General features: G+C 41.5%; 1 protein-coding gene across 1 annotated transcript in view; it reads left to right on the top strand.

Moving 5' to 3' along the window:
- The window catches only part of npnta (nephronectin a), a 56371-nt gene that overhangs the window by 22997 nt on the left and 11930 nt on the right, over positions 1-21444 (top strand). Inside the window, exons 5-10 of the mRNA XM_073470992.1 lie at positions 5495-5590; positions 12050-12169; positions 13427-13546; positions 17353-17487; positions 19206-19328; positions 20670-21119. Of these exons, the coding sequence (XP_073327093.1) occupies positions 5495-5590; positions 12050-12169; positions 13427-13546; positions 17353-17487; positions 19206-19328; positions 20670-21119 (1044 nt within the window). The remainder of the gene's footprint in view (positions 1-5494; positions 5591-12049; positions 12170-13426; positions 13547-17352; positions 17488-19205; positions 19329-20669; positions 21120-21444) is intronic.

Genomic DNA, 21444 nt, shown 5'->3' with positions numbered 1-21444 from the left:
TCAAGTGTCCATCGAGCCCCCCCCCCATTTGTCCAATAAGCTCCAGCGCTTCCCGTTTTACTCAGCTTTGAGTGGCAGACTTGCCCTTTCAGCCTATTTAGGTGCAGATAACCTTGGGTTCTGCTTTGAGCTGGCGCAAGCTATGGAAACCAATTTAATTATTCAGAAGCCATAGATTAGATTTTCTCATTTAAATGCAGCCTCCGTTAAACATTGATTTGAGGTTTACTATTGATGTGCCAGGTGGCCAATGTTTCCAAGCAATTCTAATATCCCGGTCCTCTGAGGCACTACATTTGTCTTGTGGAGTGAAGTGGTTCGCCCAGAGCTGCTTCCCTGACCTCCATTCTGTCAAAGGTCACTTTGGTGAAAAGGTGACTTTAAGGTCCAGTGTGTCAGATTTAGGGTGATCTTATGTCAAAAATCGAATATAATATTCAAATGTATGTTTTCATTCGTGTGTAATCACCTGAAACTAAGAATCGTTGTGTTTTTGTTACCTTAGATTGAGCTTTTTATATCTACAGAGGGAACAGGTCCTTTTCCACGGAGTCTGCCATGTTTTACTGCCATGTTTTTACAGTAGCACAAGCGCTGGCATTAGAGAGGGTCCTTTCAGGCTTGTAGCGGCCAATAGAGTGCCTCTCGAATGAGTCCTAAAACCCAGAAATAAATTAGCATTTTTGCACTTCCGGTCCTCTCGTCTCGAATCAAGGGGTTTTTGGTCATTGTAATTGTCAATATCAAAGTTTTATTAATTTAAAGTTAATTAAACTTAGAAATGTATTATTTTCAGCCCACTTGAGAGCTAATGAATGCAAGTCTCCTGACATTAAATGATTCGTTGAATGAGTTAAATTAATGTCCTGCTGAGAATACATAAAACGTGATTAGCACATTAGCAGACTTCCCAACATGCATTGCTTTAGAGTTAAAACTCTCAAGAGACCATTTCTTTCTTTCATTCATTTGATACAATACAGAAAACAATGTGAACCTTGATGAAAATTAGCATCCGATTCAGTCCCTTCCCCTGTTTGAATCAAATGAGTTTTAATTTAGTTCAGTCAACTCACATTAACTTAGATTTTTGAGTTGAACCAGCTACAAATCTTTTAAATTGTAGCTTTTAAATAACTTCATGATCCATAAGAATTATTATTCACACTGTTGTTATATATATAGTAGTATGGTGAACATATTTTTACATATTTTTCTATATATACTACTATATATTTTTGTTGTATATTTTATATAATGTAGTATAATGAACATACAGACTTAATTTTCTATGCTTGGATTATTTCTATTCTATAACAGGAGCAAATAACCCAACCAAATCCCCCCCTGGGATCAATAAAGTATTTCTGATCCTGATTCTAATTAAATGTTGTGCATGATAATGTCCCCCAAGAAAGATGCTTCATGCTTAATAGGTGTAACCAAGCATTTAAATATCAAATGCTGACTTATATATAAACCTACGTGCGCAGGGAGATATTTTGCATGCTGACACAAATGGACACACATTCCTTCGCTCTAAGTGGGAGGTGTGGACAGATGTGTGACCCTGGAGGCGCTCCGATTGACAAGAGTGTTAAACACCTCAGGAACACCGGTTGCGTGGAGCGAAAACAAACCACAGAGGAAACACGAGTGTTTACACTAAACAGAAGCGTGGCAAATACTGTTGTGTATTGATTTCATCACGCTCAGAATCAAAGCCACAGTTTCCTCTGACGACCTTTCATGAGCCGGCTCTGGTTTGAGAGATTTATCCTTCATAGGCGACGTGTCTGTTTTTAGTGCCAGCTCTTTTCACCTGCCAAATGTCTTTCACCTCAGTGTTTATTTCACTTTCATAGCTTCTCCTATGATTCAATACCTGAACGGGATATCGTTTGAATGAATCTGATTATGCTCACCATTGTTTAACCGGCACTCAACTGTCAAGAATAATAACTTTGAGAATCCCTATCATTATCAGAAAGCACTTCACCTTATGTGCTGATGAGAATCGTATCTGTCACACAGCATGCTGAGGATAGATGAATACCCTCTCGCTTCACAAATAAACTCATTATGGCGATAATCTGTTTAACAATTTGCCAGCACACTCCCCCCCCCCCCCCCCCCCCCCCCCCCCCCCCCCCCGCTGATCCAATCATTTTAATAAGATGATTATTCTGTGCAGGTGGATTTAATTATGAGTAGTTGACCTGCTGTTAAGACACTATTAAAAGATTTTGCTGGAGGAGTGACGTCTGAGACATCAGAGGCAATACAGCCCAAGTGCCTCCAGATGCTGCTTTCTTCTCTTCCCCTCTTGTCTGTCAGCCAACTATATAATTAATACCTCCTCAAGTATTATAGCCTTGCACTGTAGTTGAAGTACAATTGGTTTCTATATCTGTTTTTAGACAATTCGCTCATATCTGGACCTTTTCATTGCTTTAACTTGGCAGCGCTACATAGCTGTCTCCAAAAATGGAAGATTAGTGCCACCAATCTTGTAATGAATTTAGCTCAGCGGAGGTGTAGACAGACACTTTAGGGTTGTTGCCTTAGAAATTGATCCACGATCAATGTCACTGTTTGTCTTCCTGGCCGCCTGCCGTTAACAGTCAGACAGCTGCAAGGGGTTTAAGTATTGCATGCATGTCATCATACTGTGTATTTTTCTTCAAATTTCATCTAATAACTCCAAATTGTGTTTGTTTTAGCAGTGCTCTCTTTTATAACAAGCTCATTAAAGGGGTATGATGTGATATTTGGCCTTAACTGACTTAAGCAGGAAGAAGGAACTGAATTAAAACTGATAGAGCTTACCGCCTCCTAACCTCCCCTTTAATGTTGATCTTAATGTCACAAAAATTAAGGTGAGTAAGCAAGACAGTTACCACGGTAACACTCTGTATGAAGACTACATCTATAGTGCATTATGGGGACATTTATAGTGTATTATGATGCATTCATAATGCTTTATGACGACACTCAAACGCACAATGCTTTCTGAAACATTATAGATGTGACGTGAAATGGACAAGTGTCTCATTGTTGGCTACCTGATGGGGCTTATAATACATTATATTGACCTACACTCACCCACACACACGTCAACAATCAATTGCAGTAATGTTTTGACTCGTAGTATACCAGAATAGCCCACGCTGTATCATAGGTTTTCATTATAAAGTATACTGCATTTATAGACAAATCCAGCGACGGATACTTTATGTGTGTTCCATGATCTAGCATCGCTGCCATTACCAACTCAGCATGGGTACTTGGATTAAAGACGTTAGACAGTAAATTATGAAAGTTTGTTAAAAGTACATTTGTTGCTACAATTCTAGAGGAATAGAGAAAAAGCTTGACCATCTGCCACATTTGAAGTGATAAAATACTATGTAATATACTTATGTTACTCTACTAGCTAACTAGGATAATCAATCAAGAGCTGCATCTAATTGTAACGGTTACATTGATAAAAATAAAAAAAATACGTATTTGTGTTTTTTTTTACACCAGATTGGTGTATGATAACGCAAAACTCATCAACGTTTCACTGTTGGTTTGAAGTAAAGTGTAACGCATTTCCGTGCATTTCAAAGGGTCACTGCTGCATCATGAGTGATTATTATGTGGAAACTGGAAATTACAGAAAATACACATATTATAGTGCCCCAGAAAGTATTATGTGTGTTCAGGAAGCATTCTAGTACATTATTAATGCCCCCATTACACACTATAGATGTGTTCTTCATAGAAAGTGTTACTCTTAAGGTTGAAAAAATGTATAAAAACAACCAATATATTACAAAATAAAACACTGTAGTATGAGTCATACCAGGTGCTTGCCTTCAGCAGCATGACTATATTACTGATTCAATGAAAATACATGGAGAATGGCAAGAAGGTGTCACTTGGCTACAGACCAGAAAGATTTAAGAGATTGTAAAGCAACATTATAATCTCAGCACCTGGCTCAGTGTTTGTACAAATCAGATCAATAATGTCATCAACCTCCTGCAGCGTCTTTGAGGTTATTCATCACTGAGCAGTAAACGTGCCCCGTCAAATGAACAAGTCAACACAGCCATACTCTAGGATTAAGCTGTTTTTGTTTCATGTTTCTGCTTCGGTTGTAATGTGGTAAACTTGTTAGCCCCATCAGCATTAGTCTTAGATTCCATTAGATTAAACGGAGTTTGTCTCTGTGAGGACAGATTCTGTCTTTGTCTTCCAACTTGATGTGATATTGTTCAAGTTTAGTTTTCAGTCAGCACAATTTAAAAATGTATTGTCCAGTATACGCATGAAAAAGTGGATTGGCAATATTGGAAACACATTATGATATAAAGCAGTCCAGTACAGCTCCACCACTAACTACGGCCTCAAAAACGACAAAGATGAAGTTGAGCAACACTTTTGTCCACCATAAAAAACAAATTCAACAATATAATCTTCACAAAAACTGCTGCAGGGCTTTTGTATTGCATTTGCTTAGATTTTTACAGGTTTTATTTCTTCTAAAGTTTTGAGGCTGTTTTCGTCCCAGGAGACGGATATGTTCCTCATTTGCTTTCTGCATGGACTGTTTACTTACCTGCCTACAGTCCCACCCCCACTCAACTGTGAGCTAATGGAAGGGTCACAATTGAGATTCAGGAAAGAAACCAGCAAAATGTGGATGCTTTTATATTTTTTTTGCATGCCTTCACACATCTGAATTGGAAGAAAGGCAACTCTTAGGATGCTGCACTAGTTAGATGATTGTCTCCAACCAATACCCATCCACGGGGCTTATTTGCAGATAAGGGCTAAGACAAGTGTTTCTACTTTGGAAATGTTACTGCGTCCCTCAACAGGGCAAAGCTTGACATTTTCAAAGCACGCAAAACAGTCAGAGGTAGCCGTATCAGCTTCCTGTCACTTAACAATAGGTATTGTTAGCTCACTGCCGGAGGAAAGGTTGCAACGACGGATAGATAGACGGATGGACAGAAAGGGGAGAGGGGCTGAAATTCAAGAGGCTGAAGTGTTTGTAGTCAAGCCTCTTTAAATGGTAACTCCTGTCTACCTTTGAACCTCCCGATACAAATTGAGAAGGAATCCTCTGAATCTGTGTGATACTGTAATTCTCTCAGATCCAATTTCACCCTCATGACAAAAAAGGAATGCAGAAGAGAGAAGAGGGACGCTTTCACTGTTTCTCCCATGTGCCCTAGAATTTTTTTTTTTTTTTCAGCTCATGTCCAATTCCCACAAGTGTAATCCTCTTTGCTGCATAATGTTCCTCTTTACTTTCCAGGAATGCGGTGTGGTCAGAGGTGTTCTAATCCATTCTTTTCGTTCTCACTACATCTCTCTGCTCTCTCTCTCTCTCTCTCTCTCGTCTCCCTCTGTCCTTCACTCTTTCTCAACACTTCACCTTCAATCAAACCCCCTTTCTCCCCCCTGTGCCCTCTAACCCGTTTCCTTTTGTCTAAAGAAGAAGAGCCGGACTATTTAACCCCACCAGTGTGGGACAGTCACCTTCCTATCTTTCTTCCCGTGGACCATCAGCCAGCGAGAGTAGTGATGGAGGGTGAGATTCGTCGATCAACCTCTCCCCCCACAGCAGCTTCTCTTCTCCCCCATCTCAGCAACATGCATGGTGCTGCACTGTGCCGACTGAGGGGGAGTGAATGTCACTCTCGACTATTTCCTTACTGCTTCCTGTCCTCCCCTAGCAAGAGAGACACCACCCAAGAGCAGCTTTTCAGTAGAAATGCCAGCATGAGTGCCGAGCATGTCACAGTCTTTAGCACTCTACATCTGCCTCCCTTTCTTCCATTCTCTAAAAATAAGTCAGAGCCATTATGTTTTTTTCCCCTTATTCTCTGCCTCTATCTTCGCTCTCATTTTCCTCTTCAGTTCTTCGAGCACCTGGAACAAACATCTCCTCCTTCCACTTTAAGGGCCATCATCGACATGGAGTCAGCAGTCATGACTCCTCCATCCCCGCTAAGTTCTAAGTGTTATCTTCTTTAGAGATGAGCATATCCCCAAGAAAGAGCCCCGGCTAATCTCTCTGTCAGTGATAGAGGCGTGTCGGGAATGTAGCATAGCATACCTCAGTGGAGCTGACCCAATAAATCACTCTGCTTTGCATCACTTCAGATGTGTCTTAGCAGTTCATTTACCGTACAGTGAACAGCCCAGGGGTGCTCTCCACCTCTGCTATCACCCAGGTTTCTGCAGTCCTGGGGCCATGTCGAACTGTCACTCAGCGGTCGTGTCTGTTATCTCTCTGTGTCCTATCCCAGTCTGGTCTTTTGTGTCCTCTCTCTCTCCATCTTGTCTATTTTTTCCACATAGAGGAGGCCCTGGCTGCGCCTTGTGTCTGGCATGTGCTGATGCTCACGGAGCTGCCTCTTGTCTGAGAATGTGACCATTTCAATAATCCCTCATTTACATTTTTAAGCTGTTTTTCTTTTTCAGTGCAACGGGCAAGTGGAGACTCGTTTTCTCCGCCGCGCTGACTGAACGGACAGTGTTGCTATGGTTCTCTCTAATCGCTGTAATGAGAATGCCAGTTGTTTACTGTGAAAAGCAGGGAGGAAAACAGAGCTGACACCGCTAATTAAAAAAGTGAAGAGTGAGGAAGTCTGTGTGTGTGTGTGTGTGTGTGTGTGTGTGTGCGTGTGCGTGTGTGTGTGTGTGTGTGTGTGTGTGTGTGTGCAGGTGTGAGTGTCGTGGACGCTATCTTGTGGGAGAAAGAAAGTGTTTGGAATTTAGCTGGAAATGAACAGAGCTAAGCCTTCTGTTTGACAAGGACAGGGCAAATCATTTTGACTTAGCTTCTTTTGATAAAGAATTAAGAAGCATTAGTGTGAGTTCAGAGAGAAAGTCATTTTTCCACAGGCTTGTAAAAAGGCTTTGAAATAAACATTGGCCTCTATATTCATGTGGTGCACGCCAACAGTAGCGCAAACGCAGTCGCATTGCAATTTGCAGCGGGCAGCGGGACGAGTTATGTGTGTGCAGAGCAAATTCAGTTCATTTTGGCAAAATATTGCTCCTGCGTTTTTCCGCCTACTGAGAGAAGCTCTTTTTGGAAGCACAAATGCAGACAGGAAAAAATGTGTCGCTTGTTGGTTTAGTTTGAATTGGCAAACACGCACACGCTTTTATTTATTTATTTATTTATTTCTGATTTTACCTTTATTCAACCAAGAAGTCCCTTGAGATTGAAATCTCTTTTTCCGACTAAACTTGGCGAAGACGGCACACCAGCTACAGACAACAGACAGGGAATACAAACGTCAAAGACAAAAGGAGGAGACTAGATCCAGCTCAAATCGCATTGCATAGTTATATGGACTTTTAATATGGCTTTAGGTTTCTTTAAAGGGGACACTACAGGTGAAAACCCAATTTTTCATTCTCTGGTTAATTTTGAGATATTGGGCTATTTTGCTTCTGAAACATTTCTTCTTTCCAACTAGTTTTAGTTCAGAAATGCATGCAAACAAGTGCATTTTTTAATTAGATAATTCCTCATTTGCATATTTAAACATTTCTCAAAACAAAAAAAATATTGTCTTATCATAGTGAACAACTGCGGAAGGGTTTTATCTTTAGATGGACCACCTTCACTTCCAGTTACACAACTGGCAGTTGATTTTTAATTGCGGAGATTTGCGTAATTGTCAAATTTCTGTTGTCATTTTTAGTAGAGCCCAACCGACAATTGATTTTTTGGGCAGTGCCAACACCAATATTGGGAAGAAACAGTTCCAATATCGATATTTTGGCCGATAAACACATTTTTGCCAACACCTGTGACAAAAATATATAACGGAGTCAGGATATTTTACAGTTTAACCATAAACTTTAACAATAAAATGACACATGTTCTGAAAGGGCACACTTCATTAGGAATATCCTAATTACAAATGATCCCAAGCATCTTTTTCTGCATTTTAATCTCTAAAAAGAAAGTTTTCATATCGGGCAACATACATGTTGATATCGATATATATCAGTGAAAGGCCAAAATCAGCCGATAATATCAACCAACTGATATAATGGTCGGGCTCTAATTTCTAGCCATAACTGTGGTGGTCAACGATCTATAGTATTTTCTTCAGTCCGTGGCCCAACAGGTAAATTAAGTCTCCAACCCAACATTATTGACAGTGTTGTTGTTAATATGAAAGCATATTACATGCATTTTAGATGATTGAGACGTATACATAAAAATAATGTAATGTTTAACAATCCCAAATGTCCGCTCCTTGTTATCCTTCTCTTGTATTTAGTGAAAGTCATAAATATTTCATTTGAGTGACCCTCATGTGTAAACAACATTCATAAACTGACCCCTACTTGTTCAGAGGAATTTATAGTTATGGAACAGGACTTCAAGCCTGGTGGCACTTGGCCTGTTGGTAGGATTCAACAAGCAGATGGCCAGTCACGTCTGTTCTGGCCAGAAGCTACCATTAATAGAAGCTGAGGTCTATAGATGTGCAAACTGGGCATCTGCTGTGCTGTTCATCCAAATTAATCCTTGGTCTCTGTTAAATGTAGGAGGTATGTGGCGCTCAGAGAATGCACCCCGCATATGTCCACAGAGCTAAAAACAGCACCATTTACAATGTGGCCGGCAGAGATTAAACTGACCCCTCATGTGCTGTTGAAATCTATATGTGATGCTGCTACTGTATCCCAGAAACAGGGGATGGTATTCATAGTTTAAGTTATTTATATTTCTTGGAGCATGTGTCGTCATTCTAGTTTGATTCCTGTGTAGTTTCAAGTTGGATTTTCCCCTTTTGGGCCTGGGACTCCCGAGGGACCCCATATATGTAGATGAGAAACTGTTTTAGTGACATGGGGAAGTAATATGTGACATACACCTGAATAGTCGTTTCCATCAACATCCATGAGTGTTAAAGCCCCAAAACACTAAACACTAAACACTCTAAACACTCCTAACTTTGGACCTTTCTGCACGAAAGCTACTGAAACAAAATTAAGCTCAATTATTTGTCAACTTTCACACCGAACAGTATCAGAGTTTATCCGAGATCTGAACATTAATTGTTTCTCACTGAATCTTTACAATGAAATATGGCTCGACATGTGTTATATAAGTGCTCTTACTTTTCCAAATATTAGTAAAAGTAAGAACAAGAAGTGAGAATGCACTTTGAAACAGACTCGAGAGACTTTCTTTTAAGAAATGGCTGTGAGCAAGAGTCGGGGCCAGGAAGAAGATGATCTGGTAACCATAACCAATTCAGTATGAACAGTATGCCCTGCCATCCAGTCCCTCTTCAATTCAGTGCCGCTCTGCAAGAGCAGGGACACTATTTTCTTTGTGGGAAAAGTTAATCTTGAACATTGCACCAGGAGGAAAAAGAAATGAAAAATCCTCCTCTGTGTCAGAGCTGCATACAACTCCAGGCTACACTATAATCCTTGTCTTGCTGCAGAGAGAATCAAGAATCTGCCTGAATAAATTATTTGATTGTGCTCAAAGAGAACAAGTACACAACAAAGGTTCTCACTTTCGGTAATGAGAGTAATTAGTTACTCTCCACCGCAACTAATGGCAGCGTAATCAATATTCTATTAAGAGGGACGTGCGTCTAGAATGCAATTGGTCTTATTCACGGCAGAGTTTGACTTGCCGTGGTGAGAAAAGCACAGGTGTAACCAGTCACATTTAAATACTGGTTAACAACGGTTAACATTCAACATTCATTACACAGTCACAGCTTATTTAGCAACTTTGTCTTAAAAAAAACACATTCTGCCTTCTCTTCCAGGCCTGCCAAACAAAATCTTCCGTTCCTGAAGCACAACTCAATTTTTTTTCAGAATCATCCAGCCAAAAGAAATCAGCATAAATGGAGGACATTTTAGTCAAAAGCACATCCCAACACAGAAAGAAACTCGTTCTTTATTTCACCTTGCTCACACAACAAAGTCTGTCCTCCTCTGAAGTGGCATTAAACCCACCGGTCTCTCGGGCTCATGCTAATGTTCCTGAATGTAACTGTGCACGGAGGGAAAAAAAAAAGGCAGTATAGGTAACTAACTCTCTTTGCAAGATTAAATCACACAGTGGACATTTGGATTTGGCGTTACAGTAAACCTACAGGTGTAACTAATAACTGTAATGATGATAGCTCAGTTCCATTTTGGTATGCCAGGGAGCCAGCATGCACAAAACTAAGCTGCTGTGCGTTGAACATTTAAAGGATAAGTTCACCCAAAAATGAAAATACAGTCATTATCTGCTCACCCCCACGCTGATTGAGAGTCGCGTGAAGTTTTGTACTCCACAAATCATTTCTGGAGCTCCATTTAAACAACTGAAGTAGATGGACGCTTGTTTTTTTGTTTTACACCCTCGACGTGTGGTAGAGCTTGTACGTGGGTCATACGGGGTGCATGCTAACGCCTTTAGCTTAGCAGCTAAAGTGATGATGTTGGCTTTAAAAAGGGTGTAGATAAAGGCTTCCAGAGACTTGGATAACACCAGATGATTTTCATTTCTAGGTGAACTTATCCTTTAATGGAATATGGATATATATATAAAGCTGCTGCAAGTGATGCTCAATACTCCAACAGTAATCACTGTTTTTGGTCAGTAACCCATGTCTCTCCTCCCTCCACTCATGTAGTAAAAGAGGAAAGAAACGTCTGGTATCCCTGCCCACTTTATCCAATCAGGACAGAGAACTCCATAAAGGGGCGGCCCTGTCTGCTGTGGAGGGAGGGGATTGGTTACTGCAAACAGGAAGTTAGCTACAGCAGCTTTAATGTTTCTAGTTACCCCTGTACATTGAAGCTTGACATGTCCAAAGATGGAGCTCTTATAGGTTGATTTCCTACCACTTTTATTTTTTAAAACAACCTCCGCTTCCATTCTTCAAACTAAATGCTCAGTGTTTATTTCAGCCTTTTTAATGAAGGACACTTTGACTTATCATTGCACGAAGTTCAGGTGCAGGTGCAACTAATCACATTAATGGTGTCTGTTCCAGTTAGCAGTATCAGTAGGTCATCCCAGGGACACACCGAGGCCTTGAAACTGAAGTGGAAGTGGAATGAAGACCTGATTCATGTTATTAGTCTCACCTGTGTGTTTCCTGCTATGAGATGTCAAAATGTCTCTTGGTTGGTTGGTTTGCTGCCGTTTAAATGTCACTTTACTTTAGTTACGTTCCTTGAAATAAGATTTCAGTGGAATCTGCAGTGAGAGGAAACAAACATGAATATATTTATTTCATTTACCTGCTGTAAACCCTTCACGTACTTTGACTTTTCATAGCAGGAAGCACACAGGTGTAACTAATAACATTAATGCTGTCTCTGCTCTGTTTAGGTGCGTCAACAAGGCAACGAGGCAACATGGGTGCAGCTGAAATGTATACATGTAAAGCAGACTTTATTAATGTTCTTAGTTACACTTGTGTTAGACTAGTCAAAATGTCTGCTGTGAGGAAGGTGGAATGACTTTGAATTTGCATAAGCACTTGGCAGGTGTTGAGCGCAGGGCATATTCCTTTCACTGCACCGAAGTCAGGCAGCATCATAAGATTTTCATGGGATGTTGTGGGTGAGATTTCTTTTACTTTTTATGCCCGCATAAAATCACAGGAATTATACGTGTCTATCAAAGAGGCCTGGATGGAGCAGCTATGCAACCACATGAGCCGGTGGTGAGTCAGAGGGTATAATAGCATCTTTTATCACTAGCAGGTAATGGGCAGGTTGACAGTTGACACTGGCTTCCTGTTAAAACCATCAAAGAGGGAAGTTGCAGGCTTGTCAGAACACGGCACTTCCTCGAAGACGGCCCCCACCCCTTCCCAAAACACACACATTAACACACGCACAGACAGCTCCAGCCCACACATAAATGGATGGGTGAGGTTTGACATGACTGACCTCTTCACCTTTGCCCTCTGACTAATTTCACCTCTGTGTAGGAGTCTGTCTCTCTGTCCTTCAGTCCACTTATGCCGCCTCTCTCTGTCTGCAGACCTGAATGAGTGTGGGCTGAAGCCGAGGCCTTGTAAACACAGGTGCATGAACACATATGGGAGTTACAAGTGCTACTGCCTCAACGGCTACATGCTGATGCCTGACGGGACCTGTGGAAGTGAGTCTGTCTCTCGCACACACACACACACACACACTTCTCTGTGATTGCTCATACTGTTTGTATTGTTGTTACCTATTTTCTCCCTCGTGTGCCTTTTTTCCATAATCTCCCCTCTGCTTTGTAGCCTGGATGTGCTGCTGTGAAGCCTTCCTTCGCTTCATTACAAATGTATTCATCTAAAAGCCTGCGCGAGGCACTGCTTATGACATATGCTCTCTATTATAAAATACGTTTCCCCACTCGTGTGAGTACCTCTGACAGCAGCCTCGCAGTCCTTTGATAGACTGTTTTGATTAAAGCCCTGTGTTGATCTGCTTCATTATAGCAGCTCTACAGTCTGAAGAACCCCCGCGTAGAGCCCTAAGAGGGCTTAAAATGAAAAACGTCAGAAAGAAACCTAATCTTTAGAGCCTCGAGTGAATGTACAGTTCTTATTGGTTTGCCCGAAGGTATTTGAAAGAATGGGAGTAGATGCCTCTACATGTCTCCCTGTAAGTTCTGTTTCCCATCTGATAACTATTTTCTGCTTGACTCACGGTACTTCGTTTTAATTAGTTCCTTTTTTATCAGCGGAGAATTCATTTTCAGCCCTTTTAAAGTCTGAATTGCTCACCACTTCAGGCAACCTCAAACTGTTTCTCCGTGTTGTTGTGTGATGATAGCATGATAGTGTTAAACACCTTGCCGCTCCTCTCTTTTTTTCCCCTCCCGCTCCCGCTTTGATCAATAGATCACTGTAGCATTTAATCAGCCCGGCCTGCCTCAGTCATCAAACTGTACTCCAGGGGGCCTGCGGCGGACTGAAGTAGCAGCGGCAGCATGAGCCTCACTTTTAATTTCCTCTTTAGGCTGTGAAGTTCTTGAGAGAGGCTGAACGAAATCTGTTCCATTATATTATTATTTTGGAGGGTCTTGATCTGCCCGGCGTGGCTCAACAACAGAGACGCTTTGATAGGGTGGAGATGGATTATGAGTCTGTGGTTGTAGGATAGGATGAGAGTGGGTGAGGGAGGATCGCGTGGGCTAAGGTGTAAGCACAGAGCGACCACGCGGCACAGGAATCTAATAATGGCAGAGTGTGTGCTGCTCCGTTGTCTGCACCTCAGGGTCAACTCAGCTAATATCAGAGAAGGCAGGCGAGTGGCTCTCAGACACTGGCTGGAGTATAAGTGTGGTTGAGAGGAGGAAAGAAAGTGAGAGTAAGAGCAGTGTAAACTTTTCTCTCCCTTGATGTTTTCCCCTTGTGTCCATCAGATGCTCGTACTTGTGGCATGGCCAACTGCCAGTATGGCTGCGAGGTGCTGAAAGGAGAGGTCCGATGTCAGTGTCCGTCGCCGGGGCTGCAGCTGGCTCCGGATGGAAGAACCTGTGTGGGTACGTCCCTGTCTTTATATATATATATTGCTGCCACAAGCCCTGACAACTGAGCCTTATGTTACCACTCCCTTATGAGCAACTTGTGTAAAGCACAAACAAGAAGGTTTTATTTATTTTTTATGTGTTCTTCTCAGCCTTTGAATTTGCTGAGTGATAATCTAATGCAACTGCTTTGGCAGAGCAAGAAAGAAAACTTGGCAGTGAAAATGCAATTTGGGAACTCAGACAAAACCCCTCAGCAAGCGAAGCTGAAATTCATCCAAAATATTTACCGATAGGCCTTTTTTTTGCTTTGATCAAGGTCCCCAGTAATTTTACAGTCCTCGCCAACCAAATGGTGACTTTATTTCCACATACTTCATGCTGCTTTTACAACAGAAATGTGATCAGGGGAGGCCCACCCCTAACCCTCCTCTTATCCTCCCCTCCTTCTTTCATTACGTGGCACAGCTCCTCAGATGACTAAAGTCGTTTTTCCACTTCCAATGATATGGCTCAACTCTACTCTACTCGCCCTTCTTTCCCATTGTAGAGAGTACCTGCTACTTTTTTTGGTAAAACCTCGGTTAAGGTTTCAGGCGAGCTGAGCCGATACTAAAAGGTGACGTGAAAACACTGCAGATTGTTGTTTGCATTTCACAAAGGGAAAGGAAATAATGTTACATGTGAACAGGACATTTTCACAAGCGATTGGCTTTTTTCACATGTAGGATTTCTCCATGTGGAAACAAAACATGGCACATCAAATCTTAGTGTGAATTCCTAGCCCAGTTGGCAGGATATAAGTTAAGTTTCTTCAAACCACAGATACGTCCAAACGTGGCATATCACGTTCACATTTATGCTTATTAGCCACCTTTCACATCAGGAGCTGGAGGGAATGGAGGTGGTGTTATTACAAGCCAACAAGGCTGCGAAATGGCCGACCGCAGTTTGAGTCACATCATTGGATATTTTTTAGGGCACCAGGGGACATTTCCAGCCATTTTTGTGGCATCCAAAAACAGTTATTTTTCACTGGAAGTCGGACTATCTTCATCTGTGATCGTGGTGACCAAAACAGTTATTTTTTAGCCAAAACCGTGATGTTTTCCTAACCCTAACCAAGTGGTTTTTGTGCCCAAACCTAATCAAAGCATAAGCACAGCGTTGCAGCAAGAAGAATAGAAGATCCAACCTAAACAAATGTAAAGCTGCAACGTAAAGAAACGTTCAGCTTTAACTTAGCTGTGGTTTTGCAGAAATTTACTTAGCTAACATTTACTCTGGCGATTGGGTTGGAATTCCACATTTCCACACATTTTCACATGTGAACTCAACTTTTAACATGTGAAAATAGAACGATGGCACATGTGATCTGGACATTTTCACAGGTGATTGGCTTTCTTCACATATGAATGAATTGCCCCATAAGAAAGACATGTGATATCCATGCTTTTTCCATATGTGGAATAGAATTTCCACATGTGGAAACGCTGTGACGATCAGCTGAGAGTCCCAGCCATGTTGGGGGGAACTATCGCAGTGAAAACCAAAGTGGAGAAAAGTACCTGGGACAAAACCGGGTAGTCGGGTCGACTTGAGCTGTAGCCTGCAGCTGAGGCAGTTAACATGTGTCAGGTTTAAATGCAGGCTGTTCCAGACTGGACTGTTCATGCTCCCTCATAGTCCCACTTAACTGCAGGCTGGCTAATGGGGGGGCGGTTTTCTTAAACAGGACAGACATCCATCATGAAAGATGATGGAGGAGGGGAAGGAAATGTTGCCAGCAACAGGTGTTACGACAGCTTAATGGAATGTTTCCGGACCCCTCTGGATGCCGCTGTTTTATGGAGAGTTTTATGGGGCGTTTCTAATCATATTTATGGAGGTGACTCCTTCCAGAAACAGGAGCTTCGGATAGGAGAGTTTGCATAGATGCAGAGTTTTCATTTTGAGGCTGTGAAATCAAATGTGTCAACACATTTTTGTAGTCGCTTTAAAACCGTCCCCATATCTGTCAAACTTGTAGAAATCATGCCGACGAACGCTGTAAAGATCCAGCTTAGGAGTTATAAACTACTTTGCTGAGTGTTAGGAATAAGACTCTTAATCAAGCAACTTACTCCGACAGCAAAGTCTAAAGGTACGGGCACATTACATTCCCAGCCTACACATATTCGCTCCGTCTCCCTTTGCTAATAATGCATGTATGATGGACAGCTTAAACTGAGCGGGAACAGAAAGGATTTACGCTACATCTACCCCATGGTTCATTCATGTTTTAAAGAATTTACAGTTATAACTACAAATGCAAAAATATACATAAATACTATTTTTAAAACATTTATTTTTGCGATAAATCTCCAATGTAACAGCATCCCTCGGCCAAGCCCCCCCCCTTTTTAAGTGTGAAATTAACATACATTTAATATTGTCACATCATATGAATAGGGACGTATTACTTGGGAATAAATACTAATAACAAAAATAAAGCCAAGCAAGAGAGAAATTCTGCTCCTGCTAGACGTGGTACATAAAATGAATCATTTAGAAGGAAGCCGGAAAAGTTGCGAGGAAAGAGAAAATCGGTGCCAGTTTTATTTGTGTTGTTAGCACCTCTAAAAATACAGTCAAAAAATAAAAAGTACATCTTGTCATCCTCATTTATAGTCCTTGTGACGAGTGTGATTTAGCACGATCACTCCACAACATGTCTCAGAAAGTGTGCTCTCACCTCTGTCTCTGTACTGCCATCATGTCAGCTCTCCTCATAAAGGAGCCATGTCATGTCTGTGTACAAAAAAAAAACAGATCTGGCCAGAAATCCCTTGAGAGAGATGTCTGATGAGGCGCTACAAGGAGGTATTGACTTGTTTTTGCACTGTGACAGAACGGCCGCACAACCCCTCCGATTAATGACAAAGCGTATTGATGTTTTTTGTATTGTTGCAGAAGTTCTGTAGGAGACAGCTTCATATTTCAGTGCTGCCTCACGTGGAAATGACATTGTTGTCAGTTAAAACAAAATTGCTGAGCTTAATATTGGCTGATAGATGCTGCGTAAAACTGTGAATATGGGTTTGAATATAATGCTCAAGAATGTAAACATTCCTAAAAACAGACATTGGTGCAACATTATAATTTGTGTAAAGAGACAATGACTGTATCTATGTGTGCATTAGTGTTTTATGTCAGAAGCTCGCTGAATAAATCAACTGTTGGCCATTAAAGCTGCAGTTTGGGATTAAGAGTGTTGAAGATGAGAATCTCAACAGTGCTTGTTAAGGGATGAGAGAGCTCTGCCCACTTAATTCGCTGGTCCAGGTGTCTCTGTGTTGTTAAGGTCCTTTTAAACAACAGTCCCTGCAGCGCCGCGGTGCCTCGGCTGCATTATGCAGCAAATAAATTAATGATTTTAAGGCAAATGCTTTGAGCCTCTTTCTGTCTAAATATTAATGGCCACATGCCTGCAAAGGTGATCAACAGAGACACTTAGAATAGGTCTTTAAATAATGAAACAAGGTAGTGTGCGTTGTATTCTGCTCGCTGAACAGAATACATTATGTGCTTTGTTCATAAATGAATACTAACCACTGTGGAAGGTGAAAAAGTCGTCTGGCATGCATAGAAATGTTTGTTTAGTTCTGGATTAAGTTGACTTTTTAACCTTGAAGTTTTTCATTTTGTTGTGTTGTTTTGAATGTGTGTATATGCAAACGACTCTAAAAAGCAATAATAAAAAAAAAGATGAATAAATTATTTTTTTTAATGTGAATATCTTCGCCTGTGTAATAACCTGTATCTTTTTTAATGTCTTGCAGATGTGGATGAGTGTGCAGCAGGAATTGCAGTGTGTCCCAGGTTCAGGAAATGTATTAACACCTTTGGGAGCTACATCTGCAAGTGCCACGAAGGCTTTGACCTGCAATACATCAACGGGAAATACCAATGCATAGGTACTGTGGCAAGGTCTCTGCAGCGAGGCTTCTATATATGCAACTTAAAAACGGTTATAGATGTGCTGAGAAAATTCATTTTTTAGTAATCCAGCTGTTGTTTTTTACATCAAACACTTAAATCATTAAAGGACAGGTTCACAATTTACAGGTCTGTAACAGGTCTCAAGTTTATCTGTACAACACATACAAACCAAATTACAGCCGATTTAGTCCAAAGGTCCCTCTTTTTCTCACTGTTGTAATAAAAGAGACCTTAACTTCAGAAGATACTCTACCCATTACCACTAATAACTAAGTACATTATAAAAGCACTGTACTCAAAGGGGCTCTACGTAACAATTTGTAGCAATTTACATGTGTTCATCACTTTTTTATTGGCCACATTTGTGAGCGGTTTGTAACGTGATGTGAAAAAAATGAGACCTCCCCCGTCTCTCTCGGCTGCCTATACAAGGCTGTGGACGGTTTGTTAAAGTTGTTTAATGCTGCTGGACTGTGGATGTCTTTGTGAAGGACTCTGGTTATTCTGCGACGGCCCAAAGGACGTGACTTAATGTTCAAGTGCCTCGTCTCCTCCACTCCGCTAACAGAGAGCAACAGAAGCTAATGACATTATAGAAAACGGAGTCCGCCAACATAAACTGAAGAAAGTCTTCCAGCACAACACAGAAGTTGCACAGAGCCCCTTTCAGTACAATTTTGAGATTGTTCTTTCTTGTGTTTTTTTTATTTTATGCTACTTTATCCGTCTTTAAGTTTTCCTTTAGGGTTAGTTACTAAAGATTTTACTTACAGAACGACCAGTTTTTGAAATATATGTTATATATATTATATGAATATGTTTTATAGATGAATCTAACCAGCAGTATATACAGCAGTTATTTGCTTTACCTTGATGTTTTACAACATTCAAATCCTGCTTAATGCATCAGTGATACTAATCCAGTAACATGAATGATAATATATTGTACTTGTAAATGAGTATCTTTTACTCAGACACTGCTATGTTTACTCTTTTTCCACCGCTGGAGCCAACAGCTTTTTGAGATCCTACTCTGACTACATCACATGCAACTCATTAGGATGTTGAAAAAGTTTTTAAAATCAAAATAGATCAATGAATATGTCGGTTGAAGCCTTCTGACGAAGTAGGATTACTGATTCCATTCTTTTAAAAGTGCAAAGTACAAAGTTAAAAAAGAAAATACAGAATAAAGGAGGAACTGAAACCACTTGAGAATATTTAAGATTTAATGAAGTATCACCAGACCGCTGTGAAACTAATCCAAGCTGCTGTTTCTGTTCCATCTTATAAACTTTGCCTCAGTGGGGCCCCTCAGTCACAGACACCAGACTGATGAATACCTGCCACCTCATAAGTTTAATCAATATTCCTTATGAATCCACGTGGTCTCCTTGAGAAAACACACCATCTCCAATGTTTATTTATGCGTTCATTAACTTTTTTAGAACAAAAGATCAAAAGTTAGAGTTGGTTGCTCGTTTGGCTGTTGCTTCTTAAGTGCTTAAAATCCCTCTCGTGATGATTTTTACTCAGATGGCTCACTTCTATTCACTTAAACTCTTTCGCTAACAGCACATATGACATGCACTTTGAAGTGGATGTGGAGCAATTAGCCTTTGATATCCTACTGTTACGTCTGGAGCTTTTCACACTTGCACTGAGCAGCTGAATGTTGTTTTGCTTCTTTCAGATGTGGATGAGTGCTCTTTAGGTCAGAGCCACTGCAGCAGCTTCGCCACCTGCTACAACACGCCGGGCTCGTACAAGTGCAAATGCAAAGACGGCTACAGGGGGATGGGCCACGACTGCAAACGTAAGAATTGAGAACAAAAAACCCCTGGCCCCGATGCTCACTTCTGCAAAGAGGGAACGGGGCCTCACATTTTTGGTTTTCTCTGCCTGTGTTTTTCTCAAAAAAGCAGGAAAGCTAAAGAGAGGGAGGAAGCAGAGTCTGCTCTGAAATTCCTTTCTTTGTAATGGCCGTCAGTCATTTCTTAAATCACCCCGCTCCCTTATCACGTGTTCCCAGACTGAGCCCTGACTCCCATTTTTGACATCAGGCCATTTCAATAAGCCAAAAAGAGGAGTCATCATTAAATGTGAAATATTTCTTTTCCTGGTCGTTTTACTTCCTGACACACAGTTCATTAGTCTGTGCGTCTGCAGTTTTTTTTTTTTTTACTGCAGCTCAGTGGACAAGAAGTCATTTATTCTCCACAGTTATTTAATCATCTAACAGACACAACCGGTGTAACAGTCCATGGAGCGGAGCGGATGCCTCCAGGCGAAGAGCGCTGCAGATACTTCACCCTGTCACCTGCCCGAGGGGTGTGTGCCACAAGTGCTCGGGGAGTCGAGTTGCAATATCCTATTTGTGTGTCGCATATCAAAGTCGCCTGCAACCTGAGAAGGCAATAACCGAGTTCAAACCACTTGCTTTTGTCCACTCTCATTCCTCACTCATGAAACCCTCACGAACCCCCATCACACACACACCATCTCCGTCTTTGCTCCTGCTGTGAAGAATGTGTGGAGGAACAAAGGAGAAGGAGGTGTTACTTTGATGACATCAGCAGAGCGAGGGTGATCTCCGGGGCACAGCAGCCTGTTTGAGAGCGGAGATCATTCCACACACACAGAGCAGCTTTAGCCCGGTGCTGCGAGGCCCCTGGCTATGAGCGCACAAAGAATAACTAATCAGGCTGAGCACATAAAAGGTGAAAAAAAGAGGCACCCTCAGAAGGCAATATTGATTCCACAGGAGAAGAAATTCACTGAACGTGGGGTTTGTGGGTTAGTTTGTGAGGCCACATGTCAAAGCTATCCCTCTTTCTCTCTTTTAACGCTCCCATTGAGGAAAATATGCCCAGAATTGTTTTAAAAATGAGCCACACAATGAATGTCTGCTGCATAATAATTTTATTGGCCTCTCTTGCAAGTATAAGCTTTTGCTTCAGTGAGATTTGAGACACCCAATTTGTTTTAAGATGCTAACATTTAGTTAATAGATATCAGGAGAAGTCTCTGTAGATGAAAGAAAGCCCTCCTCTGCAGAAGTCAGGCTAATCATTGCAGTTAGTCTGCAATTCTACGCCTCATTAACTCTTAAGTGCTCATATTTCAGTGCTCCATCTGCATTCTCTTATTATTTCAGCCATTCCTAAGGTGGTTATTGACCCGCCGAGACCAGGCAAACCACCTCCAAATCATCACAACCGCATCCCTGACATGGATCAGAAGAGGACCACCACCACCCTCCGTCCACCAGTGACTCAGAGGAGAATCTTCCCCGTTATTCCCAAATCAACAGCCGCCACCACCACGACTACGACGACCACGACCACGACCAGAGCACCTCTGCCTCCAAAGAGGGTCCCACCTCCGACACGCAAGCCGGTGGTTCCCACTCCGAAGCCCTTTGTGCCAACCAGGAAGCCACCAGTACCCACACGCAAGCCCTACATCCCACCAAGACCAGTGCCTCCCACCAGACTCCCACCAAGACCAGTGCCTCCCACCAGACTCCCCCCGCCGCCACCACCGGTCACACCAGTAGACAACACCATTCAGAAGGAGGTCACCAAACAGAGAGGGGATGTCCACAGTAAGAAAGAGCTTTTTATTATTTTCTCTTTTATTTTACCACAGCTGACATTCACTTTCACCTTTCAGGGAAACAAGATACTACATTCTACTACAGATTTGACATTTTTCATTTTTAACTGTTCGCACATGAAATTATAGGCCTCTTTACATTTACTAATAATGTAAGCAAACCTTTAAACCTGTGTAAATGTATTTTTCTGCCACATGGGGGTATATTATCACCTCCTAAAGTTGTTATGATTATCCTGTTAGCAAACAGCAGCCTATTTACACATCCAGGAGATACAGAGCAACATAGCATTTATCCGGAGTCGAGTTTCCGA

Source organism: Pagrus major, chromosome 1 (assembly GCF_040436345.1).
Source record: "Pagrus major chromosome 1, Pma_NU_1.0".
In the NCBI taxonomy this organism is placed as follows: domain Eukaryota; kingdom Metazoa; phylum Chordata; class Actinopteri; order Spariformes; family Sparidae; genus Pagrus; species Pagrus major.
The sequence above is the reverse complement of the archived record's forward strand: the minus strand, read 5'-3'. Positions and strand labels throughout refer to the sequence as shown.